Raw genomic sequence first — 27213 nt, 5'->3', positions numbered from 1 at the left:
AATGCAATAGTTAATTTTTGTCTTTTAACATACATTTCCACCTAAAGAAAAAATAAACAGACTCACATTTTCCATTGTAATATCATTTGAGGCATTCATCAAATTCACACTTTTGTCAACAGCTACAATCCCAACTACAGAGTCAGCCTCTGTTACAGAGATCCTGAGAGAGACCTTCTCAGATGGCTTGACCCTGGGTTTACTCCAAAACAGCTTTATCTAAGAAAAGGAGGAGGAAAAATTAATTTATTTCATTTTCTCCAGATCAAGGACTCAAAACCCATTGTTTCCTCCTTTGCCTTGGCACAGGGATAATTCCAAAACCATACACAACTTTTCTCTAAGAAAAGGAACCTTTTTTTTTCATTTACAACCTGGTATTTATTAAAATAACATAGTCAAAATATAAAGGAGGAGAACATCTGGGTGGAAAAGGAACTTTTTTAAACTCCCACATATTTGCAATCCATGAAACATCTCCCTGTAGTGCAAACATCAATTATCCTTCATCTCTCCACCTGTCTTCCTTCCTTTCTCCATTTTCCATTTCTCGGTCCTCAGCTGGTGCTGAATTCAGGTCAGCAGTATCTAGCATCCTTGGGGAAGGCCACCCTCAAAAAGAAGAGAAAGGAGAGAGGAAAACTATAGGTCCCTACAAGTTGGTGGCGTGACTTAGAAATGACCACAGTGAGAGCTCTCTAGGACCTCCCAGAACTATCTTTGCAGTGTGAGTGGAAAAAGTTCCAGGAAGGGAGTGGCCAGACCAGACTCTCACCAGTCTCCTCTACTCCATGGCTCCTTGAACTTCATCTTTCTTTATGTTCCTCAAAGTATGTTCCAGTACTTAAAAAAGCTCACAACTCAGTCATGAGAGAAAGTCCCATTCCTACTGAGGACCTCCATGTCACCTAGCTCAGTCCTAACAACAAACTGCACACTCTAATACACTGACCAATCCTGATGTTCCCTGTTGCTGTCAACTGTGAACCCTAGCTGGAGCCTTTCCTTTCAGTCTGAAAACGTGATCATCATTACCTAAAAATCAGAGGAAGCATCTCTTTGAAAATGAAATTCAATCTTCTATTTAATTTGTCCAAAATTATTCCTTGAATATAAATATTCCTTTAATATGTTTGTTTCCCTTTATCGGCAATCTTACACAATGTTCTTGGCTTCCTACCATCCATAGAGGTGTGTATACTAATTTAAGACTCCATAACTCCTTCCTAAAATTCACTTGTTTCAGATAATTATTATAAAGTGAACCTAAGAAAATATATTGTTATTTCTTTTTAAAAAAGAAAACTTTTCATAAAATAAAAATAGAAGTTTATATTATACTTAAAGTTAGGGTTACTAAGGGCTAAGGTGAAGCTTGACACTAGCACATTTGCTAGCATACACAAGACCCTAGATTCACTCTCTGGCATATGAAAAATTAACGTAAACTATTTTAGATAAAAGAAAGTGTGAATAACTGATGCTACTTGTCAACATTTTAATGATTCCAAAGGAAGTATTAAGAGAGCTATACCCCACAAATTATGACACTGAAACCGAACCTTTCACTTGGGAAGACCAAGGCAGAAGTGTTTAGTGAGAACAATGATCCCTCCTCGAGTCTGTGCGATGACTGCACTGGGTTTCTGGTCAGAGCTGAGGCTGAGGCAGTCCTCCTGTGCAAGCTGGTTACTCAGGCTAAGTACCCCAGCATCGGTGCTCTAAAGACCAAGCTCCACACAGACCCCGGAAAACAAGGCTCACTGCCAGTCTGTTCTCATTAGATTTCAACTGATGAAGAAGATAATCCCAAACCCAGATCTGCTTCCACACACATCTCCAATGGCCCTGCTCTCTCCATACACCCCCTCATTGTCACACCAAGGTCAACACGATAGCCAATCTATGTTGCCACTAGAATTCCAGGCCGGAGCAATATTAACCCAACTATTTAAAAACACCACGTTGGTGGCTCACACCTTTAATCCCAGCACTCGGAAGACAGAGGCAGGTGGATCTCTGTGAGTTTGAGGCCAGTCTGGTCTAGAGAGCGAGTTCCAGGACAGCCTCCAAAACAATACAGAGAAACCCTGTCTCAAAAAAAAAAAAAACACCAAAATGACTTTAATGAATTTAAGTCTTAAAGCCAGGAATCATAGTTGACAAATAATAACTGTGGGGCTTAATATGAAAATACATATGTACCAAGTATAGGATAACTGATACTTTTGCAAAGAAAGATTATGTCTCTCAGATTTCACTAAAATAAAGTTTTAAATATCACCACCTTAAATCTTACCTTATTCTCAAAAACGAAATGAACAGGGATTTTTATAACATCATTTATAATTTCCCCGTCATCCGCAACATAATACACAATTATGCAGGCCTTTGGAGCCCAGGAAGCTTCTGGTATTAATGAGAAAACTCTCAAATTTTGTTTGCCTACAGCCACCAACTGTCCCTTTGATACTACCTAAAAATTAAAAAAAGAAGAGAGTGCAATTATTTGCTAAAATTTATCATATTTCAACCGAAGTTATCTTTATGTCTAAGCATACATACAAATTATCTTTACAACCCTTTTACATGAAAAAATCTATGTGATAAATTTTTAGATGGGAGTTAAATTTCAACAACAAAAAAATAGTTATTGTGATTGTTAAGACCAGCAATGAATCCATGAAGAATAAATGATGGTTGACAAAAAAGTCTACATATGTTAAAAAAAGAAAATGACAACATTAAAACAAACACTAGATTGCAGTAACATTCATGTCATCCATTATAAATGGTATCTTTAATTCCCAATTTTTTTGTATTGTAATTTTCAATTGATGTTTATGGAACACAATGCAACATTTCAATACATATATACAATGCATACAATGTATAAGTCATTATACAGTGTATTAATTAATTAAGGTAATTGGTTTATCTTAAGTGTCAGCAGTAATTTTTATTATTACTATCCTTTGTTAACTACATTTCCAACAATAAAACATCACTGAATATTTTTAACATAAAAGTGTGAATGTCAATAACTTATCCTGTATCTATTGAGATAAGTGGATTTTCATGTGATACATTACATTCATATTTTTAATGTTTCTGTATGGGGGTTTGGTACCCATACAGTCAGATGCCTCAAATCTCCTGGAGCTAAGTTATAGGCAGTTGTAAGCTTCCCAATGTATGTGCTTAACACTGAACTCAGGCCTTTTGTAAGGTAGTACATACTCTTAGCCACTGAGCCATCTCTCCAGTCCAACACCGGATTTGGTATGTCAAATCACTGTCATTTCTGAGATAGCACTCATGCGCACTGACAATTTCTTTGTGTTGCAAACTATTATTTGGTGGAAAGGAATAGAGATCTAAGGAGAGGGTGTGATTAACAAAACTACAAGGCAATAATGGAAAGTTTTTTTTTCCTTGTATTCCATAATTCTCCACAATGGATCGATGTTGTCTATATACTAAAAATTTACATTTTACACTTGGTGCAAATTTAGTTATCTATTTTAAATGAAAATGTAAGCATAGTTGACAAAGAAAACATCATACAATAAAAAGATCAAACTAATCTGTAGCAATTAAGTAAGCCTGGTGAAGTCATAAGGTAAACAACCCTTAAGATCATTCTACAACAAGTCATGAACTTAAACTCTGTGAGAAATTACCAGCCTTCAGGGTGACAAGGTGAGTAAGGGTACTTGCCACCCAAGCCTAATGACCTTAGTTTGACCCTCAGAATCCATAGTAGAAGGAAACAAACGACTCTCAGAAACTGTTTCTGACCTCCATATACATGCCATGACACATGTGACAGCATTCATACATACACACAATAACAAATACATAAAACCTTAAAGAAATTACCATATAGCTTAATTCTTTGAAAGGTTTGTTGCCAATAACCACCAATTCAAAAGGTGATCCCACCTAGAAAAGAAATACTAATTAATATGTACACCCTAATTATAAGAATATCCAATCTTGTTATAATTATCAAGTGAGTCGTAAGTATTACCTTCACATGCTCATCTCTGGTTTTAAGCTGAATGTAGGTCTGACTAGGAGAGGTGAACATGCCATGAACTGCCATATTACTTACACTATCAAGAAAAGAAGCCTGCAACAAAAGAAACAAAGCTATAAATGTTCAACTACTGTAACTTGAGAAAGAATGTGATCTGTTGAGTAATTACGGGAAGCCAGATCAATTTCATTTTTGTTTTCAGGCAGAAGTACATTCACCATATTGGCTCCTCATCATTTTATAGATCATACTATTAAGAATTTGATAGCTTTAAAACATAAGAAGGAGGCCAGGCGTTGGTGGTGCACACCTTTAATCCCAGCACTCGGGAGGCAGAGGCAGGTGGATCTCTGTGAGTTCAAGGCCAGCCTGGTCTACAGAATGAGTTCCAGGACAGCCTCCAAAGCCACAGAGAAACCCTGTCTCAAAAAACCAAAAATAAATAAATAAATAAGAGTCTTTGCTGCTGGGTGGTGACAGCACACACCAGAGGCAGGCAAATCTCTATGAGTTCCATGCCAACCTGCTCCACAGAGCTAGTTCCAGGACAGCCAAAGCTACATAAAGAAACCCTGTCTTGAAAATCAAAAAAGGAAAGAAATAAAGAAGGGAGAAAGGGAGGAGGGAGGGAGGGAAGGAGGAAGAAAGGAAGGAAGGAAGGGTGGGTGGGTGTATGGTATCACAGCCCAGAAGAAGAAAGTATAGTCCTCACTTACAGCAGAAACAAAGTTGTTAAGAAATAGAGGCAGAAGAGGTAATTAATTAAACAGAAAACGGAGCCTTTCCTTCCCACACAGTGCTCAGACAGAAGCAAGAAACATCACATCCTGCCTGACCCACCAAAGTAAAGAGTCAAAAAAACCAGGCAGGGGTGGTGGGACACACCTGTAATCCCAGCACTGGTGAGGCAAAGGCAGGAGGACCACAAGCTTGAGGGCGGCCCAGATTACACAGCGAGCACTAGGCTAGGCTGGGCTATATAAGTAGACTCTGTCTCAAAAAAGAACAGCAGAAGGAAAAAGCTCCCAGCAGTACTGTTCCCTACCCCACTGGGCCTCTGACTTTTGCTAAGACCAAAAGAAAGGTCACAGGGAATTATGGGGCATTCCCAGACAAGCCACTCTGAGAAAGAAAACTCAGGAAAAGAGGGTCCAAATAACTGAAACTCATCCAGGATGAGGGTCTGAGGAGTCTTCACATCGCCGTTCTCCTGTGGTCTTTAAATGAAATGACAAGGAAACATCTAAAGTAGATCCTAGCCACTGTGGTAAATGACATCTAACACTGTCCCTGTGTCTAGAGCAGACATGTGTCCACTTCCTGTGCCCTTTAAACTCTGAGAAGGTGTCTCCCACAAAATTACAATAGTAATAATGTCACTGCTGTGGCATGAAAAAAGACTGTACCTTCAGTAGTAGCTCGCTGGAGTTGTACAGGATCGGGAATTCAATCTTAAAGATTCCATTTGGGGGGACGGTATAATTTATGATCCGGATGTCATCCATTTCCTGAACTCCACTGTTCCACCTGCTCCACATGTTGGTATTTTCCCTCTGGGTCACTACCAGGACTAAATTATTATTTCCTCTTTCTTCATGAGTTAGCTCATTGCCATCAGAGCGGCTGACCTTCACCTAATTGTTAAAACATTTTAAGACGGACAACAGGAAAAGCAAAAGAGTTGGGCCCAGTTGAATGCAATTTCTGTCTGTGCTGTTCCCAAATGCTGAACCCACAATGCTACAATTATTGGTAGTACCCCAATCCACATTCAGTAACGCTTCTCCAGGAAGCATCTGACACCATGGTCACTCCTCTTTATTCACGTGGCTTCCTTGCCTTCCACAACTCTAGATCCATATCCCTCTTTTGGCACTCTATTGTAATTGCCCTGGCAGGAGTGAAGATATTCAAAATAGATGCTTGTTTCCTGCACTTCAGCTATCAGATTACTAAAATATGTAACACAAGACATTGGGATTTTCCCCCAGAAATCTCATGCTGGTAAAGAAAGGCCTAGACCAGCCAGAGGGGAACCTTTCTCCCAGAGTCCCAGCTTGTTACAAGAGAGACAATGATGGGCCATTGGTTGGTGGGACCATGCCTTGTCATGCCTTGCAATTGCTTGACTATGCCAAGTCTGGCCTCTACTTAAGCCTTCACTTAATGACTCTAAAAATAGACATGGAGATATGGGGTCACTGGATCTCTTTGTAATTCTTCCCACTCTGGCCACAACGAACAAATCTCCTTTTTGTTTTTCACCACTAATTTGTTTGCTTTAATTAGTTTCTCAAGGACAGGTGACCAAACATGGCTTTTCTGGGTCCCTAGCTATGTGCACAAGTCTAGTAACACTCTGTCTCCCCTTTGGTTCCTTGTTCTGTTCCTTTCTTCAAAATTCCCAACATTCAGCTGGCTTAGCATCATAGTTCTTTAAGATTATACTCCAAATTCAAAATTACCATCCTCGCCGTACCCTGGAGCTCATACCCAATTGCTCCATTCAAGGAAACCCCTACCTGTTACTTCAAAGTCAGCACATTAACATCAAGCAACCATTATACCTTCCCTGTTTTCACTAACCACCGCCATCCTGACGGACTGGCAATGTCAATTTGCCCGCCCAGCCCCTACCTCCCAAACTCATTGAGTACCAAGTCCCATATTTCTCTGCCCTTGCTCTCCACTCCCATAGATACCACCTCAGGGCTCCTCCTCGTCTCACTCCTGGCTGCTGCTGCCCTCTTCTCACAGACCCCAAACAATCTTTCACAAACACGGCTCTCGTAGCATCCTCCACCGCCACCTCACCTGTGTTCGCAGCCTCCAAGTCCTCTCACTGCCTAGAGCATAAAGCTCAACCCAATCGAGAGGCCCTCCTGCGCTTGGGATCTTCTAGAGTCTCCTAAGCTTTGCTTCCTGTTTCGTCAAGCCAAGTCCTCAGCTGCAGCACCCAGGTCCAGTCACTTTTCTGAACTCAAGCTGGTCTTGCTGACAGCTCTTTTTGTCTTATATCTTCTTGCTCCCTGTCTCCCACCTCAGTGCTCAAACATTTGAAACACTACTAATCTTTTCGTCATTCAAGACTTCCTCTTCCATAAAACACCCCTTAACAACCTCTGTCCTCACCCCCAAAACAACCTTTCCCTCCCCAGGTCTCCCTCAGCTTCATATGCCTGTCCAAGCACCATGCCCTGCAGATCATCAGGGGTGAATAAATATGAACAATGAGCAAATGACATGCATATGAATACGTCATCAAGAAATGCATCATTCTGTGTGCTTTCAAAAAAGTTTATCTTCTTAACCTACTCAAGTACTGAGTAGTAATTCAACATTCTTTCTGAAAAAAAATCTTTGATAATAATTTTTAATACTATGCCTTCGATGAAATTAAAATTTAGCCCTTAAGATCAAACTAAAAATTTTGAATATCATTTCTTCATAAAAGCTTCAATGTTGTATTCCATATAAAAAAAACTGCTAGTTAATTGGGGGGGAATTTGATTGTTCTTAAAAACCACTATATGCAAGACAAAGGTCATTTGGGAGCATTCTCCACGTCCGTATATCTAAAGAGAAAGTAACCAATCTCCTTTCTAACTTAGCTTTAAAGACACTGAGCACATGATTTCCCACCGTCTCATTTCATTGAGACTCAGGATTATGGACTAGTAATAAATATAACAACTTACAGTGGCTGTGAAGTTGAGAGATGGCTTCAAGACAGTTGCATAATCAAAAAACTCAATGATGTGATCGTGTTGCTTGAAAAACACATTGGCGCTTGCATTTCTTGAGATACCTGTATTGAGGATTGCACCATTTGGAATGCAAAAGTAGTATGTCAGCAATGGCTCGTGTCTGCCTAAGCTTCTTACTGAAGGGGCTAAGATATCAGGGCACACAAACCTACTTCTGTTATTGACTATGGTCCCAAGAGAAGCCCAGAATTCTAGCATGTGAGTCTCCCTCCATAGTTTGTACTCCAAGAGGAGAAAGCAGACAGAAGGGGATTTGTTTGTTGGGTCAACTGAATCAATCTGTTCCAATATTAATAGGAGGCTCCAAACAATTAACTTTTACCTTCTTCTTAAAAGAGCAAATTGTCTAGGAACAGAGGACATTTCAGAGTAAGTGGTGAAGGAGAAAAGAAAGAGGAAGCCAGTCTGCTGAAAATGCAGACCTCCTGTTGTGTTTTCTCATGCTGAAGAACAGAGTTGAAATGGGGGAAAGATGAAGTTGCTACTATTATCATAGACAGTTGAAGTTCAGACTTTCGTGGAAAGTTTAAGTTTTCGCCACTAAATAACCTCCCTAGAAAAGCGGTGAATACCTTCTCCTGAGAGTGCTATCACAGCAGACAGCGAAGGGTGTTACCTCGTTAGGGCTACAAACCTGTGAGTGACTCCGTCACAGTAGCTACAATCTCAATGGGCCCCGGGATGACCGGGTCCATGTGTACATAATGCTCATTCGAGAAATCCATCACCTTCTTCATCTCTTTGTCATCAAAAGAGAAGTTCATGGATCCATTTATCTGTTTTGTTTAAAAATTCCATTTTACTTTTCATTTTAGGAATTCAAATTCTAGAAACAACTCTCCAACTAAGTCATACTTGACTTAGTTCTGTCCCAGTGTTTGCCCGACTAATGCTAGGAAGTTCTTGTTTTATCTTAGAGTTGTATTTTGGTAATTCTGTATAAAACTTTTTTAGAAGAAAAGGTTAAATTTTCCATACTGTGATCTGAGTCATAACTCTTTATGCCATCTATAACACATTATGTTGGGAATGGGTGTAAACTTTCAATAAGCACTACATTTTCCTGTGGTCCCTATAATTAATCTCTGGAGTTTGCTCACAAAGCCCCATCTAGTCTCAGATTTGCTAGATGGCAAAGGCTGGTCTGGAACTAATGATCCTCTTTCCTTCACCTCCCTCAAGGGCTGAAATAACAGGCGGGTGCCACCACAACCCCCTGGGTCCTATAATTATTCTTTTAATAAAAATTAAAAATGTTCCTGTGGAAATTATAAAATATCTTCAAAAGTTACCTCAAATGTTTTTGTGATATTTTTCTTTGCTCCCCAAAAGGATAAAGATAAAAATGTAAGTGTTACATGTCCCCTCACTGGCTTCCCATATGTATACCTGGAAAACAATTTTTTAAAAAGTCATATTATTACATTTTCAACTTCGGAAGAACACAACAAAAATATCACTTTCAATAAGCAGACACTAGCAGTTCAACAGAATTACACCAAAAACACATCTCAAAAAAGAAAAAGGGAAAAAAAGCTGGGCCGTGGTGGAGCAGCCTTTAATCCCAGCACTTGGGAAGCAGACAAGAGGATCTCCGAGTTTGAGACTCTTCAGATTAGGTTTCCAAAGGAAGTCACAACTAAAGAATCTAAAATCAGTCGAAAGGTGGCCTGTCTTCAGCCTCCGCCCACTAAGAGCCCATGGAGTCTCCGCCCACTGAGAGCCCGTGGAAGCTGCGCAGCTCCGCCCACTGGGAGAATATGGAGAAAGCGCCAGCTTTGTAGGATGGTGCAGGAGCTGTAACAGACTATGGAAATCTTTCAGCACTGGACAGGCCTGCATGTCTACAAACTCACGGCCTGTAAAATCTTTAAATGCTAATTGAAGTTATAATCATCATAGCCAATTGTCACACAAGCCAGGACTCATCAGGAGGGGAATATCAAGTCTTACACTATGGATTACCAAATGCTTGACTTTTTTTTTTGCAAGGAAACTTTAAATAATATTTTTTAACCATCATTTCAAACTCATCTTCTTGTATCAAATGCCATTCTCTGCCAATTCAGTCTTTATTTTATTCCCTTAATTATTCCCCCTTCATGTAGACGAAAGGTGATCTTTAGTGAATCATTTCACTACCAGAAAATCTTTTTTAAATGTATTTCCTGAGTTCCTCCCATCTCTACTTCAAACACTGGGTCAACCGATAAAGCCAGTTTTGCTTTGTATTTTGCAAATTATAATAGTAAACTAATGTTTCCTGCATCTGTTAATTAGACACAGAAATAATCTCTCCTCTGGGCCAACTCCAAAGCAAACACAGAAGTTTCCAAATTATGAGGAAAAAAACAAATCCACCTTCAAATATACCATCCTCCTGAACAAAAGCAGTGATGTTAGTATCGAAATCATTCATCGGAGCCCCCATCACCTAACAAGGTCTGTGTCTCATTAAATAAGAAGTACAGGCAAAACCTGAATGCCAGGATTTTTTTGTTATGTTTTGTTTTTTGTTTTTGTTTTTCGAGACAGGGTTTCTCTATAGCTTGGAACCTGTCCTGGAACTTGCTCTGTAGACCAGGCTGGCCTTGAACTCACAGAGATCCACCTACCTCTGTGCCTCCCGATTGCTGGGATTAAAGGCATGTACCACCACTGCCTGGCTCAGGGTATTATATTTTAAAACTGTGGTATCATATGATAGCTCAGAGTTCTTTAAAATAATAGCTTAACATAGTCTTAAAGACAATATTTTTTTTAATTTTAGTTTAAATCTGAAGCCAGGGCTACTGAGACAACTCAGTGAGTAATTATTATTTTTCCCCATTCTAAGCCGTCTCCCCAGCCCCTAAATACACAACATTTTAGAAACCTGACGATGCCTTCTGTAAACCCCTTAGTCACTTGTCTGTGGGAAACATTTTAGGGGTGGCAGCTTGAAGTAGAGTCACAGATGCAAAGACTTGTGGCGACCTGTCCTGTGCTAAATGAAGTTTTACAGACACTTGCTTACTGCACATTAGGGCCTTTTTAAAAAGCAGAAGTTTCTGCTAGCATTCTTAAGTGTGTGCAGAGCTTTCTGTCGTGCTGTTTCACAGCGTCTTAGAGCCATTCCAAAAGAAAGATGCAACTTACTTTGCTGTGACACTACCACTTAAATTCTTAGCCTTCAAAGAACAATATAACGGTGTCTGCAAGGTAACTTCAAACTTCGGCAACACTGGAAAAGAAAAGCAGTCTTTTGAGGTCTCTATTTTACCAGAATCTTCAGCTGAACCAAATAAATAAGAGTTGTTCTAACTAGTTGATCAATAGTTCTTGAACTTGGATTTATTCACACACACACACACACACACACACACACACACACACACACAAGTTAACATAAATTTAAGAACCCTTTATGTAATTCAAAATTAGAAATACTTAGATCAACTTTATATAATAATGAAGTGGTTTTGTTTGATTGATTTAAATGTATTTATCAATATTAAATTTATAACTATTAAATTTATTATCATTATTATTTAGCATGTATGTCTGAGTGCAGAGTGTATGTATGAGCACTACACGTGTGCAGGAGGAGCCTATGTAGATGAGAAGAAGACACTGGATCCCCTGGAACTTGGGTTACAGGTGGTTGTGAGCCATCACATGAGTACTGGGAACCAAACCCAGTCACTCTACAAGAACAAGAAGCATTCTTAATCACTGAACCATTTCTACGGCTCCCATAATACGTTTTACAAATAATTCTACTTTAAATAAAGTACACTACCACAGCAAAAATGTTTGTGATTTTGATTTGGGCCTAGAGAAATGTTTTTATAGTGTCACTAATCAAAGAAACAGATAAGACTCCTACAAGAGACCTCACCACACAATTAACATTATATAAATATCAAAAGGGCTGGTAAATCAGTAGTATATGACAAATCCATGGGCCAAAGGCACTGAATGTGCCAAAATACTTCTAGAATCTAAACCAGCCTAAAACGGAGGCTCAAAAAAGTGATATAGAGCAACTATGACCCTCCTACATATTCCTCTCCAAATAAATCCAAAAGCTCTCACTCCAAATGTTATAGGTTAGCCTACAACTGTACCTCATCAAGGTCATATAACCACTTAGCACATCGAAATATGAAAACAACACACAAAATTTCTGAATCTGCCAGTTATGGTGACCCACTTATTTTATCCCAGCACTTGGGAAGCAGAGACAGGCGAATTTCTATGAGTTCGAGGTCAGCCTGGTCTACTTAGCAAGTTCCAAGGAACAGAGACTACACAGTGAGATTCTTTCTCAAAAAAAGAAAAGAAAGAAAGAAACAAAGAAGGAAAGGAAGTTTGCTTTCCTGTGATTTCTTCTAAAGCAGTGGTTCTCAACCTTCCTAACACTGTGATCCTTTAATACAGTTCCCTCATGTTGTGGTGACCCCCAACAATAAACTATGTTGGAAGCGATCATGGTTATTTAGAACCTTTTATAAATATTGCCAGCCTTTTTTAAGAATAGTCTATCCCCTCCCCAGCTTCCTAATGAATAGAACTTGGGCAAGAAGGAAACATTCCACAATTAGATCTCTTAATCCCCTCCCTCTGCCACCTTTTAACCTTGCCAATACCTGTTACCTTCAGTGGCCTGGTTACTAGGCAATGACCTCTCCCTCACTGTCCCGCATTCCTCTGCCCCATCCCCCTACCTCATTTCCCTTATTTAAGCCTGTACAGAACTCTCATTATACACAGCTTGATCAGCCATGTTGTCTTGCTGTCCGTCTCTCTCATGTCTCTTGTCTCGTTCATTCCAGGTTCCCGTGGGCTCGACCCCCGTTGTGCCTTGCTGGCCAGGGCAAAAATTATTTTGTTGTTATTTCATAAATGTAATTTTGCTACTGTTATGAATTGAAATGTAAATATCCAATATGCAGACCCCAAAGGGGTCTCAGCCCATGGGTTGAGAACCGCTACTCTAGAGCATGGATCAAAGGAAATAAAATGTGAAGCACATTTATAATTTTTCATTTCTAGTGATCACATTTTTAAAAAATAAACAGGTAAAATCAATTTTGTAATTGTCTTAGGGTTTATATTGCTGTGACAAAACATCATGACTGAAAAACAAGTTAGGGAAGAAAGGGCTAATTTGGCTTACACTTCCAGATCATAGTCCATCATTGGAGGAAGTCAGAACAGGAACTCAAGCAGAGCTGGACCCTGGAGGCAGGAGCTGATACAGAGGCCATGGAGGGGAACTGCTTACTGGCTTGCTTCCCATGGCTTGCTTAGCCTGCTTTCTTACAGAATCCAGAACCACCAGCCCAGGGAAGGCACCACCCACCATGGGCTGGGCCCTCCCACATTGATCACTAATTGAGAAAATGCCTTACAGATGGATCTCATGGAGGTATTTCCTCAAATGAGACTTCTTCCTCTCTGATGACTCGAGCTTGTGTCAAGTTGACACACAAAACCAGCCAATACAGCAATATTTTCACTTTGTCTAAAAAATCTTTTTTTAATATTTAGCCAAAGCTTAAAGCTTACTATTATTCAATTGTCTTTGTATTACATCAAGCCTTGGAGATGTGGTGTGAATTTTACATGGATAACACATCTCTATTGGGATCAGATACATATCAAGGACTGTACACCTGTATATGGTGAGGGCCTCTGGGTGACACACACAATTCCAGATCAGGGGTCAGCACAGTAAGGCCAGCATAAGCTAAGAGGAGCTTTTACTAAATTTACTTGGTTGGAAAAAAGTCAGAAGAGAAATGTGTAGTGATGCGTAGATTCATTACATGACAACAGTATTCACTTGAGAGTTGACTGTGTCGGCTACATTCTACAGAGACAAAGATGAGCAATTATAATACCTATGGCCTACAAAGACCAAAATACTACCCCCAGTCCCATCACAGGAAAATACTTTGCTAGTCCCTATTCCAGGGCATGACATATAGATGTGAAATACTGTGGGAAATACAGGATCTGAAGGCACAACGATGCAACAAAATATGCTTCAAAAGACTAAATTAAGAGTGACCACTGAATGCTATGTAAATCACTCCTGGAGTACAGTCAAAGTGAGAGGGGAGCAATAATATTAGCAAATGAGTCAAAAGCATGATGGGGAAACCCACAGAATCAGCTGACCGGAGCTAGTGAGAGATCACTGACTCAGGTCTGACAAATGGGGAACCTGCATAAGACTGAACTAGACTCCCTTAATATATGTGACAATGGCATGACTGGGACAATATATGAGACCCACTGGCAATGGGTCCAAGATCTAACTCTAATGCACAAACTGACTTAGAGGAGTCCATTCTACACGGAGAGATACCTTGCTCAGCCTAGACATGGGGTGTGGAGGGTGAAGAGGTACCTTGGTCCTGCCTCAACAAGTTGATGGGACAGACTTAGTAGACTTCCTAGGGGAGGCCTTACCCTCTCCAAGGAGCAGATGGGAGGGGCAAGGAGAAGTGGGGAGAGTGGGAGGAGAGGAGGAAGGGGGACCTGGGATTGGAATGTAAAAAAATAAATTAATAAAAAATTTTAAATGCTAGCCAGGCGTTGATGGTGCATGCCTTTAATTCCAGTACTCAGGAGACAGAGGCAGGCGGATCTCTGTGAGTTCAAGGCCAGCCTGGTCTACAGAGCAAGTTCCAACCTCCAAAGCAATACAGAGAAACCCTGTCTCAAAAAAAAAAAAAAAAAAGAAAAGAAAAACAAAAATTTAAATGCTATGTAAGTCAAATTAAAAGGCTCACCTATAAACTCAAAGCCACTACTTAATTTATCAGCTACTAGGGAGGTCTTGGGCTTTTCCTCATCTCTGCCTTCTCTCTATCCACCGAGAAAAACGGCTGGATCCCCTACTTTCGTCTGTGCACTTGTAATGTGGAATCTGCAAAAAGATGACCTTCCTGAGTCACAATGTCTCCACTGTGTGGATCAAATCAAGATACAGATAGGAATGGATGTAGAACTGGTAATTTTGTTTTTTTTTTTTTTTGTGGTGCTGGGAACGGAACCCAAGGCATGTCCTCAACTCCAGTGCTGAATAATCAAAGAGTTAAAAACTTTTAAAATTTCATAAGTATAGCAGTATAGGGGAAGTCAGGTACTCGGGAGGCTGAGATGAGAAGATAACCACAAATCTGAGGCTAGCCTGATCTGCAAAGCAAGTTCCAGACAGCACTACATAAAGAGATCCTCACCAAAACAAGAAAACAAAACAAAACAAAAAAAAGTCTGGAGAGATGGCTCAGCAGTTAAGAGCACTGAATTCTCTTCCAGAGGACCCAGGTTTTATTCCCAGCACCCACATGGCAGCTCACAACCATCTGTAACTCCAGTTCCAAGAGGATCCAACAACCTCTTATGACTCCCACAGGCTCTGCACACGTATGGTTCACAGACATACATGACGACAAAAATTTATCGACACAAAATAAAAATAAATCTCAAAAAAAGCAAAATAAAAACAGAGAAACAAATATCATCATAAGAAAAAAACTGACATTATGGAATGTTAGATAATTTGTGTACTTTTTTCTTTATAATGAAATTTAAGAACATTTACAAATGAATATATGCATGATCCTACAAGGAACACTGAAGTTTTACCTTATTGGGATTTCTATTTTTAGTAGTCCTTTGAAAATTTCTCATTCCTATAGAAAGTAATAAATGGGTGTTTTTTCCTTTAAAATAAATTGAGGAACTCTTACCATATTCCGAGACTTCAAATGATTGATAATACTGCTGATCCTGTTGGGAAGAAAAGACAAAAACCAAGCATGTGTTAGTTTATTTTGTCCTCTTAACCGTTAAAAAAAACTTAGAAAGTGATTTTCGAATTACGTTTATAATGGTTTAAGAATCAAAACAAGTCATCTTTATTTTTAGTCAACTGCAATACCAAACTTCTGAGAAAGTTTTTCTTCTTAATTTGTTCACATAAAAAGGTAACCTCTCTAATTACAAGTCATTTAAACAAATTGTTTAATCTGATTTACATCATTTGAAAACAAAAATGAGGTTAAAGAGTTCATAAATTTATAAAGCCATGATAATATATATCAAATTAACAGAAAATGACTTCAAGTTTGTTTGGATATTTACAAAAACACGGGAAAAAAGAAATTATTCATAATTAAAATGTTTACAAATAATCAAGGAGACAAAGATATCATAAACCAACATGTTCCACCTTCTAACTCCTTGAATTATTTTCCACTATAACATGTAAATCAATACACCCTACCCTACTGTAATAGATATCATTAATTAATCTCTTTTCCAAGATTCACAAGAAAACAGGTCTCCTATTATATCATTTTCTAACTTATAATACTAACTTTGAAATCTAGATAACAAAACCACTGTAAAATAGCTAAGTGATTTCACTGTGAACCTAAAGTCTAAGCCAGATCTTCTATGTTTATCGTAGCAAACAAAGCTGCAATGACAAAATAGTCCCTTTCCTGGAAATCACAATTAATCTAAAGCATCTATTTCAAGAATTTTTTGAGGCATGGTCTCTCTCTGTCTCTCTGTATCTCTGTCTCTCCTTTCTCTCTGTCTCTCCTTTCTCTCTCTGTCTCTCTCTCTCTATCTCTCTCTCCTCTCTCCTCTCTCTCTCCCTCCCTCTCTCTCTCTCCCTCCCTCCCTCTCTCTCTCTCTCTCTCTCTCTCTCTCTCTCTCTCTCTCTCTCTCTCTCCCTCCCTCTCTCTCTCTGTAGTCTAGGACAGCCTGGACCAGCTATGTGGTCCATGCTAAGCTGAAATTAATGGTAATCCTCCTGCCTCAGCCTCCCGTAGGCACCATTCCTGGTTCATATTACTTAACCTTAAAGAAAAGATACAATTCACTTCAAAATATAAAACAAATCTTTATACACTGACAAAATAGCTGTCTAGGTCTGGGATGGAATGGCAATCAGTGGCAGAACATTTAACATGCACATATCAGTATCAGGGCTTAATCGCCAGTACTGAAAGAAATAGAGTTATTCAAAGTTTGTTTTAAATATCATCATTTAAAGGTTATACTAAATAGGAGATGGGGAGCTGGAGAGATGGCTTGGTGTTTAAGAGCATTTGCTGCTTTTCCAAAGGACTCAAGTTTGGTTTCTGGTAGCTACAATCAGGTGGCTCACAATCTTCTGTAACTCCAACTCCACCTCTGATGCTCTCTTCTAGCCTATGTGGGCACCTGCACACACACATGCACATCCACACACATGCACACCCCCCTACACATGCAGGTGCTTGCATAATGACATAATTTGAAATAAACCTTTTAAAATATATAAATATATTTATTTATTTTATATATATATATTTAGGATATATGTATATCCTAAATAAATGTGTTATTTGGATCAGCCTTAAGAATCTCCATATTGCTGAGGCAGTGATGGTGCATGCCTTTAATCCCAGCAATTGGGAGGTGGGGGCAGGTAGATCTCTTTGAGTTCAAGACCAGACTGGTCTGCAAGTTCCAGGACAGCCTCCAAAGCCATAGAGAAACCCTGTCTTGAAACTCCCTCCCCCCAAAAAAATCTCCATACTGGTGATTCCATTTCAATTGTTTGCAGGTCATATATAGGAATATTATAAGCCTCATGTATCTGAGTCACTATACTGTGTCATCTTCAAAAACCAAATCAAGAAGGCAATTGTTGCCTGACTTTTTCAAGAAGATATAAAATTAAATTGAGACAGCAGCAACAGCCCCAAAACTGTCCCACACGAGGTCATAATGAGTTTATTAGGGCTTAGTTAGGTAGCAGTGGATAACTAGAAATAACTGCATTTTTCAGAAATTACCTCCACTGCCACCACAAATTCCCTATACTATATGACTCTAAGATCACAGTACAATTGGTACAAATCTACATTCAGAGTCCTACCTGGTATAAAAAAGAAATGACCACAATCTCAAGCAATAGAGAGCTACCCAGTTTTAAAGAGTAGAAATGAGCCAGGCATAATGGTGCACACCTTTAGTCCCAGTGCTCAGGAGGAAGAGACAAGCAGATTGCTGAGTTCGAGGCCAGCCTGACCCACAGAGAAACTCTGTCCCAAAACAACAATGATGACAAAAAGTATAAATGACCACATGATGGGAGATATCCTTCTGTAAATATGTTTCTCTTATTGGTTGATGAATAAAGCACTAATTGACCAATAGAAGCAGGAAGCTAGGCGGGACTAGGAGAATTCTTGGGGAGGAGGTAGACAGAGGCCTCAAGGAAGAAGACGCCACGTAGAGACTGGGAAGATAGGATGTGTTCTCTGGTAAGATAAGGCCATGTGGAAATACATAGATTAATAATTATGGGTTAATAATTAAGAGAGAGAGCTAGTCAGTAAGGAGCCCTAGCCACCGGCTAACAGTTTTATAATTAGTATAGCACTTGTGTGTTTATTTGGGGCTGAAGTGGTTGTGGGACCTGGCAGGACAATAACCTCCACCTTTAACTACAAGCTCAAACACCGTAGGGTACAGACAAAGCCAGACTCTAGGAAGGTTCTATGTTTATTTACACTCTGTCTCATCAGGAATTATGATGGTCTTGGCAAACATGTCCAATCATGGGAAGAGTCGCTTGTTTAATTGTCGTCTGACACACACAGAACGGTTGACTGGTGGCTTGCTACAAGAGGGGCACTCTGAATAGGATTCAACTAGTCTATTTTCAGTAATTTATCTATGTTGCCTGATTTGCTGATAAACAATTCTAATCTTCGAAATAGTTTGCTTTGCTACTGAGGCCAACACAAATAACCACAAAGGGGAGAGGAGATGGCTCAGCAGACCTGGATTCAATTTCCAGCACCCACATGGTGGGTCACAACCATCTGTTAACACCAGTTCCAGGGAATCCAGTCCTCTACTGACCTCCAAGGGCACCAGACATGCACATGGTACACATGCCTACATGGTGGCAGGGCGTTTTATACATAAATAAACAAATAAATCTTTAAGGGTTCAAATTTTTAAAAGTTAGTAAGCATGGGGAATGAGATGCTCTCTGCTGAGTTAGTCATATACAGCAAACATTAAACAACACATGAAAAACAACACATGAAGCTCTGTAAAGACATATCAGTCCAGGGAATTTTTTTTCTGCTGCTTCTACACTAATGACTCCTAAATCATTATCTCTAGCCCAAATTTCAGATGAGAGATTCAGGTTCAAATCCACTTGCTGTCGTGTCCTCCCAAATGTCCTGGATTTGTGTATCTGGATGGAGCATTTTCCTAGTAGCCTCCTCAAGCCATTCAGCACACCCCCTCTCTCCCACATTATCCTGCATCCTGTTTAACACAATTGGAATAATCATTTCCTCTGCTCCACCCTCTTTAAGAAACTGTGAAGTCCTTGGGACACAGCAGCTAGCTCAGCATGCTTTTGAATGAATGCATGTATAAATGAGTGACGACCTCGTTGATTGACTCTTGTCCCCAGGCCAGTTGCTACAGTACTCAAGGAGCCTCAGTTAATCAGACAGTAGCTCTTTTAAAAAAAGCTTTCTTCTATAAAGAGTCAGGCTGCCTTGAAGAGGCAAATGACAGAAAAGGAACCATGGAGTGTTCTCAGTTTCCAGAGAAACAATGCCACATAGAGGAAGAAGCCATCATCAAAAGGAAGCTGAAGAAAAAGAAGCCAAGTCCCTCCTTTCATTATCCCTGTAATTGTGACGGCAAACTGAGAAATCATCTCATAACTGAGTGATGTCAGCAAAATGCGAATCAAGGAATAAATTATTTTACTGACCAAAGGATCTGGGAAACAAATGAATTGTGCAATGTTGAGTAGTCAAGAAGCTAGATCAATTTTTTTCAATGAGTTCAGTTATTTTTGTAAAACATTTTTATGAAATATATATTCAAAATGGTAGAAGAGAGCCAAGTGACAAACAACTGAAATCTCATAACTGGGGTGAGGGAAGCATACGTTTAAAATAGACCCAGGCTATAAAAGAATTCCAGGCCAGTCTGGGTTACATAGTGAGGCCCTGTAACAAAGGGAAAATGGTAGAAAATACTGAAATAGCTAAAGTTGATAACAACTTTGACAATGAGTAGCCTTTTGTGCCATATATAATCACAAAAAAAAATGTGTATACAAGTACTTCTGATGGTCAAGCACAGGGATCCACATTTTTTTTGTAAAGGATCAGACACTAAACACTTGAAGCCATGGAGGCCAGATGGTCTCTGTCTCAACTCTACAACAGTGTCAACACAGTGAAAAAGCAGCTGATATATCCTGAAGTCTGGGATGGTAACCCTCCAGCATTGTTCTTTTTGTTCAGAATTGCTTTGACTATCAGGGGTCTTTTATGGTTCTGTGAATTTTAGGATGTCTCTGGTCTCCATTTCTGTAGAGAATGTTATGGTGACCTTGGGTATTACATTGAATCTATAAATTGTGGGAAATGGGAAGCTTTTATTGACTATTAGTAGGATTTCACATTGGTGCAGCCACTCTGGAAATCAGTATGGAGAACTCTCAAAAGCTAAAAATAAATCTACCAGTGATATGCCCAAAGGACTCAACATCCTATTCCCCAGATAATTGCTCAGCCGCAGCTAGAAAATGGAAACAATCGAAATGTCCTTCAACTGATGAATGGATAACAATGAAATACTGTATACACTATGGAGTACCATTCATCTTTAAAGAAAATGAAATTCATAGGTAAATAATGAATCGAGGAAAGATGATATGGCCAAATGTGGTGGCTCATGCAGCAGCAAGCAGATCTCTTAGTTCAAGGCCAATCTGGTCTACAAATTCTATTCCAGAGCAGCCTGGCTTACACAGAGAAACCCTGGAGAGAGAGAGAGAGAGAGAGAGAGAGAGAGAGAAGAGAGAGGTAACCCAGACCTAGAAAGACAAATACTCTGTGTTTGTGTGTGTGTGTGTGTGTGTGTGTGTGTGTGTGTGTGTGTGTGTTAAATGAAGTTATGACACTTGAGCCATAGACCGCCTAACAAGAGCTCAGCACCAGGCATGAGAAATATTTTTGAGCTGTTGGTCAAGAAAGTTCGAGAGTCCCAAAATAATACAGGTTATTGCTATTGCCCTTGGTTGTCTCCCAAAGGCTGAAGGTGAGTCCCTATTGCTGAAGACATCATAGACTTCAGGCACAGGACCCAGAAATTCAAGCCGGATCTGACCAGAAAAAAACCTCCTCCCCAAGAACTATGCAAATTGCCAAAGCGGGGAAAATCCATAGTCCCGTCCAGCTGTGATCCTATGAACCACAACAGTGATCAGGATGGGAAGATACACCAAAAAGTGCAATCATGCGACTTATATGTTGGCAGTAACCAACAGCTGTCTGAATGGACTTGAGGCCCACTTAGCAAGAGGGAAATCATGGAAGGCTAGTAAGATCATAGATCTTTGAAGAGAACCTACTCCTGCCACTCTACTAGACTAGCAGGATACCCAATTGCATTCTAAATACGTATCCTTATACCAACAGGAGGCAGAGGCAAGCAGCACAAAGAAACCCTGGGGGGAGAGAGAGAGAGAGAGAGAGAGAGAGAGAGAGAGAGAGAGAGAGAGAGAGAGAGAGAGAGAGAGAGAGGGGGAGAGAGAGAGGAGAGAGAGAGAAATGCATTATTTATAAAACAGATTTTAGGATGGAGTTACTCTTCAGGTCACAGCATGCTGACTTCTACTCTAAAAAGGGAATTAATTAAATTCATTTCCAAATTATTCCGTATTAGTTCTAGCAAACTAAACTAAGCTTGACTAAACAAAAACAATGACAAAAAACAAGCAATCATAACCTCATCTTTTGTGGGACATGCAAATTTCTTTTAATAATTTTCATAAAACTGGAATTTAATATACTCCAAAATGAGTTTTTATGCTAAGTATAACTAAACAAATCAAGTCACATTCACTCTGTCAAGCACCGGAGAGAAGGGCTGACTGACTCTGCATGAGTCTTTCATGCAGACCCTTCCCAGTAAAGAGAACACTTAGCTCATCTGCTTCCTCTGAGCTCCTCTTTCCCCAGATGAACACTGACTCATGTGTTCCCATGGAAAGCACATACATTCACTCACAGTTTTAAAAGTAAGATTGCTTAGATTTTGGATTAAATCTTCTAAATGTCTAATACAAAAATAGAAGAAGAAAAAAAAGATCCAGGAGATATTCCCAGCAAGTTCTGTAGTCTGTTTAAACTCCTGTCCCAGCATAAGTAACACATTGTAGGAGTGTATGTTATGGACATGAGACAATTGAAGGTGATTAAAACATTAGTTCGCTGTCCTTCTTTAAAAACAAAAACAAAAACAAAAAAGATGCTATGACTACACTACAAATTGGAATCGCACAAACTGCTGAAACCATCTCATGTTATCCAGAATTCTTCTCTAATAATGAAGTCCTTCAGCTCTCCCCGTCTCTCTCCTCTTTCTCTCTCTTCTCTCTCCTCTCTATCTCTTTTCTCTCTTTTTCTCTCCTCTTTCTCTCTCTCCTCTCTCCTCTTTCCCCCCTCTCTTCTCTCTCTCTTCTCCTCTCTTTCTATTTCCTCTCTTTTTCTCTTCTCTTCTCCTCTTTTCTCTCTCCTCTCTCTCCTCTCCCTCTCCTCTTTCTCTCTCTCCTCTCTCCTCTTTCTCTCTCCTCTTTCTGTTTTCTCTCTCTTCTCTCTCTCTTCTCTTCTCTCTCTCACCTCCTCCCTGCCTGCCCCCACTGTCTATATGAAAGTCAGAGGACAACTTGTAAAAGTTGGTTCCCAGACACTATCAGGAGTATTCTAAGTGCTAGGGCAATAGACAGGACTTGGTTCCTTCCTCCACCATGTGGTTCCAAGGATCAAAGTCAAGTAGTTATGCTTGGCAACACTGAGCCATCTAGTCGACCCTGTGTTTACTTTCCACTTAAAGATTAAAATTGCACTGAATTTTTCACATAATTGTACATAAAGGGATATTAAAATGGAACTATTTCACACTAGGTTTTGTTTCTGCCCCAAGACAATGGATGTCAACTACATCCACATTCCAAAGCAGAGCATAAGACACTCTGCAGGACTTGTAAAGGGGTTACAAAGCCTGGTCTTACAATTCTTACCATAAAACTGGGGTGGGAGAAGAAGAAGAAAGGAAGGAAGGAAGGAAGGAAGGAAGGAAGGAAGGAAGGAAGGAAGAAAGAAAGAAAGAAAGAAAGAAAGAAAGAAGCATAAACAAAGCATCACAATGAAATCATCATCATATAAAAGTGTCACTGTATTTATGCTGACTTACTTGGAGGAATGACAGTTAATAAAAGGACTCACCAAGTGACTGAAAATGTTTATTAACCTTTACATTACCCTTTCCTTGCTGTGTTTAGAGCACAAACATCTGTAGTTCTAAACTGTAGTTATGATGTATTTCTCTAGGGATTTCAAGCCAAATTGAGCAAAGCCATTTACAATGGGCTTAATAAATAAGAGATATCCAATTTCCACCCTGGAGCCACTGAATCAGAATCACCCAGGATGGAGTGCAAGTATAATGGAACCCTTCATCCATCCATTTATTCGATCTTTCGAGCATCAGGCAGTGTGACGGAAGTGGGAGGTGCCTTCCCTGCAAGAAGAGTCTGGTCTAGTGAAAAGACGATATCAAATATAATCATGTGTAGTTACAAACTATAACAAATAGTATGGATCAAATTTTCAGAGAAGAAAAATGGAGATGCAATGGAGAAGCAGAATCAAGCAAGGCCTTGGGTAAGCAAGAGTGAAATGTGAATCTTACTCTGCAAGCAATGAGAAGTGTTTGGGAAGTTCTAAGCTGGAAGATAACATGACCTACCCACTGTTTAGATTACATTTACTGCTGTGTAGAGAACGGGTTGCAAGTATGGAAATAAGTAAACTCACAGAAGATGACTAAGGGACATTGATAATGATGGCAGCTTTGAAAGGGGGTATAGAGCAGGGAAGAAAGAGAGATGAGTCCATCTAAAATGTACATAAGAGTAGATGCCACGGAAGTTGGTGCAAGCTGGATACGGGTTGTACGTGAGCATAAGATGTCAAGAATACCAAGCTTACCAGCTAACACAGCCTGAAAGGGGGGTGGAATAATCCAGTAAAGTGGAAAATGCTGGAAGACAGCCAGATGTGGTGGGGGACGATCATAAGGATGATTCAGAGGACTAGGTTTTCTCAAAGAGACGAACTTGAGAGTCACTGGCATGTAGCAGGAAGTTGAGACTGTGTCTCCAAGTGGACTTGCCTAAAACCAACTATGAAATGAACTGAAAAGCAAATTTTGCAAAATGCCAATGGGTACTCAGTAGCAAATGATAAAAACAAGAAAGCAGGAACCTACAAGCCAAAACTGTAGTGACCGGAGAAATGGAGCAGGGAGATTAGACAATTGCTTTTCTTTTTAGAAGACTGACTAGAAAGAGACAGTGACAGCACTGGAGGGTCACTGTACAGTCAAAATTATGTTTATCATTTCAATTTAGTCTCCCTTCTTGAAGATTCATTTTGTTTTACATGTCCCCGTTCTTGCTGTCTAGCATAGACTTCCCTGCACCTGGCGTCTCCTTTCTGTTTCCCCACGAGATTCACAGCATCACTAACCTCTGACTTCTTCTACATCTTCAACTTTACCTCCCTTCTTCTCCTGGATCTTTCCATAAAACCCAATAAGCTGGATGGCATACTAACAGGGATGGAGAGACGGCTCAGTAGTTAAGAGCACCGGCTGTTCTTCCAGAGGACCTGGGTTGAAATCCTAGAACCCACACAGCAATCCCCAACCATCTGTAACTCCAGTTTCAGGGGATCCGATGCCCTCTTCTGGCCTCCAAGGGCACTAAGCATGTGTGTGGCACACAAACATGCATGCAGCCAAACATCCATACACATAAAACATTTTTAAGTTAGGGTTTGGAAGATGGTGCAGTGGTTAATGGCAGGTTCAGTTCCTGGCACCTGCATGCCTGCTACCACCAACTATAACTCCAATTCCTCTTCTGGCTCCTGGGGACACCGGCATGCACACGTTATACATACATACATGCAGGCAAGACACTCATACACATAAAGTAAAAATAAATTAATTAAAAATAAAAGTAAAATGGATTTTATTGTGCCTCATGTGGCCAAGGTTATACAACTGGACAGGTGACAGCTAATCCCTAAAAATGCAATAAAAGACAGGGAACCTGGTAACCTGTATATCAAAATATGAATCTCCTGGGCTCAAGTCCACAACTGAAAGCATGATTCTTGTGGCTAAAATCTGAGACACCTTGGGAACAAAGTAATGTGTAAGAATGTGATCCACCTGTCTCCCTCAAACCGTGTGACAGAGATGAAGTCTTCACCAGTGCATAAAGCAAGTACTGATGATACTAAAATTCAACAAAAGGATTATTTATTAAAAGGTGCAATAATGGCCACATAAAATTAATTTAATTTGGTGCAATTGAAAAATAGGAGGTTGTTGTCCCAACCTCGTTAGAACAACGTGATCCTCATCAGTCTCAAACCTTCATTCAGTGTCTGCCCCCACGAGGAGCCACATCTAAGGTCTGTGAGATCCAGCACTAAAACCCAACATTATGTTGCTTTGTAACTTGTTACATAGCAATGTGAAAACTGGCACATTTGCATAGAAAACTCACTTAGACCTACAATCACCCTCATACTACACGTGAAAGACCTAGAAATGGGAATAAAGACCTAGATGTGCTACTCATCAAAAGCAGCGGGGCTGGGGAGGTGTCTCAGTTGCCAGGTGCTGGCTGCATGAGCATGAGAACAAAAGCCCAAATCTCCAGCTACCACGTAAAAGCTGGGTGTGGTGGCACCGTCTGCAACTGAGGGGCGGACACCAGGAGCTGTAGGTTCAGGGACAGATCCTGTCCAAAAAAATGGAGCTCAGTAGTTAAGTTTCAACTTTTTTAAAAAAAATTAAAATAAGACAGAGAATAGAAGAAGATGCTCCCCACATGTGTGTGCATGCATAACACACACACACACACACACACACACACACACACAACTCATCATTACTTCAAAATCCTGAAAATGAAAGCAACGCATGCATGGGATTGGGATGATTGATGTGAAAGTCCCAAAGAATTAATTTTTTTAAGTACGTAATAAAAAAAAGAAAGAAAGCAACGTATGACAACCAAATGAAATTTATGTCTTTCTAGAAAGGCTAACAGTCAGTAAATGACTGATTGTCTTATCCTGTAAGATGTTGGAAACGGGCCGGGCGGTGGTGTCACTCGGGAGGCAGGGGCAGGCGGATCTCTGTGAGTTCGAGGCTAGGCTAGACTGACAGCCTCCAAAAGAATACAGAGAAACCCTGTCTTGTAAAACCAAAAAAAAAAAAAAAAGATGTTGGAAACGGGTAAATGCCAAGGAGCCCACAGAGTGTTTCTTGGCCTGGGGGAACATGTGACTACAGAATGCACTTTCTGGTTATCCACAGCCACTATACGTGAGACCTCTGATAGCGTCTCTCCACTGTGATGCTGGTATTATTTCATAGTTTTTCTACTTCAAATATCTCTCCTCAAAATAAATTTCCCCAATTTTGTACTGAGAATTGTCCCTGCCTCAAAAAATTACAAATGTAGTATATGATGGTGGGGCATTCAAATAATGAGTATATTCCATCCATAGTCATATATCACTGCTAAAAGTAAGTGGTAAAATATAAAGTCCCTGAATGCAAAGCAGGAGTCAAGGAAACAAAAACCAGAAGTGGGCCACAGCCAGGGCTGATATTCAAACATGCCTTTGACTATACTGACCCCTGGTGGCCATCGATTTTGTTAATGGGGAGTCGTTTTTGTTTTTTTCTTAGTTGTGCGCTCCATTTTGACGTCTCATCAACAATAAGCACTTAGCATTTGTCTTGAAAAGGATAATGATACCTTCTAAAATGTGAAAAGGGGAAAATGCATTTAGATAAAGACATCTAAAAATTGTTAACTCATATGCAAGCACTGTGCCAGGTCCAGGGACTGGCACAGATGCTCATTACATATTTGCAGATTACCATTGCTGCCCATTGCTCTAGTGTGGATAACCTGAGTGGTAAAGCAATATAAGGACTAGAAAGCTGCCATTGATTCTGGACTGAACTGAGGACCAAATGGGAGGTCAAAACAGCTCTCCTTTCCTGCATCAGTAGACTTGAGAAGTTAATTTGTGAGGCCGTGGTCTTCCTATCGGAAAATGGACATAGCTGCACCCATGTCACAAGATTATATATGAAGAATAAATGAGAATATATATAATATATATAAATCATGTCTGTGCTTTCCCAGGAGTAGATGACAACCTTCATAAAATTTACTACATTATGTACTTATTATAATAG

General features: G+C 39.9%; 1 protein-coding gene across 2 annotated transcripts in view; it reads right to left on the bottom strand.

Moving 5' to 3' along the window:
• The window catches only part of Cd109 (CD109 molecule), a 101223-nt gene that overhangs the window by 42130 nt on the left and 31880 nt on the right, over positions 1-27213 (bottom strand). For both annotated transcript variants that reach the window (XM_005073758.4, XM_021229342.2), the window contains exons 6-15: positions 15558-15597; positions 10948-11032; positions 9102-9198; positions 8444-8585; positions 7741-7850; positions 5449-5676; positions 4034-4135; positions 3883-3945; positions 2300-2476; positions 67-219 (exon numbers count right to left, since the gene is read on the bottom strand). In XM_005073758.4, the coding sequence (XP_005073815.1) occupies positions 67-219; positions 2300-2476; positions 3883-3945; positions 4034-4135; positions 5449-5676; positions 7741-7850; positions 8444-8585; positions 9102-9198; positions 10948-11032; positions 15558-15597 (1197 nt within the window). The remainder of the gene's footprint in view (positions 1-66; positions 220-2299; positions 2477-3882; positions 3946-4033; positions 4136-5448; positions 5677-7740; positions 7851-8443; positions 8586-9101; positions 9199-10947; positions 11033-15557; positions 15598-27213) is intronic.

This window comes from Mesocricetus auratus, unplaced genomic scaffold, assembly GCF_017639785.1.
Source record: "Mesocricetus auratus isolate SY011 unplaced genomic scaffold, BCM_Maur_2.0 Super-Scaffold_100691, whole genome shotgun sequence".
In the NCBI taxonomy this organism is placed as follows: domain Eukaryota; kingdom Metazoa; phylum Chordata; class Mammalia; order Rodentia; family Cricetidae; genus Mesocricetus; species Mesocricetus auratus.
Note: the sequence above shows the minus strand (reverse complement) of the source record. Positions and strands in the feature narration are given on the sequence as shown.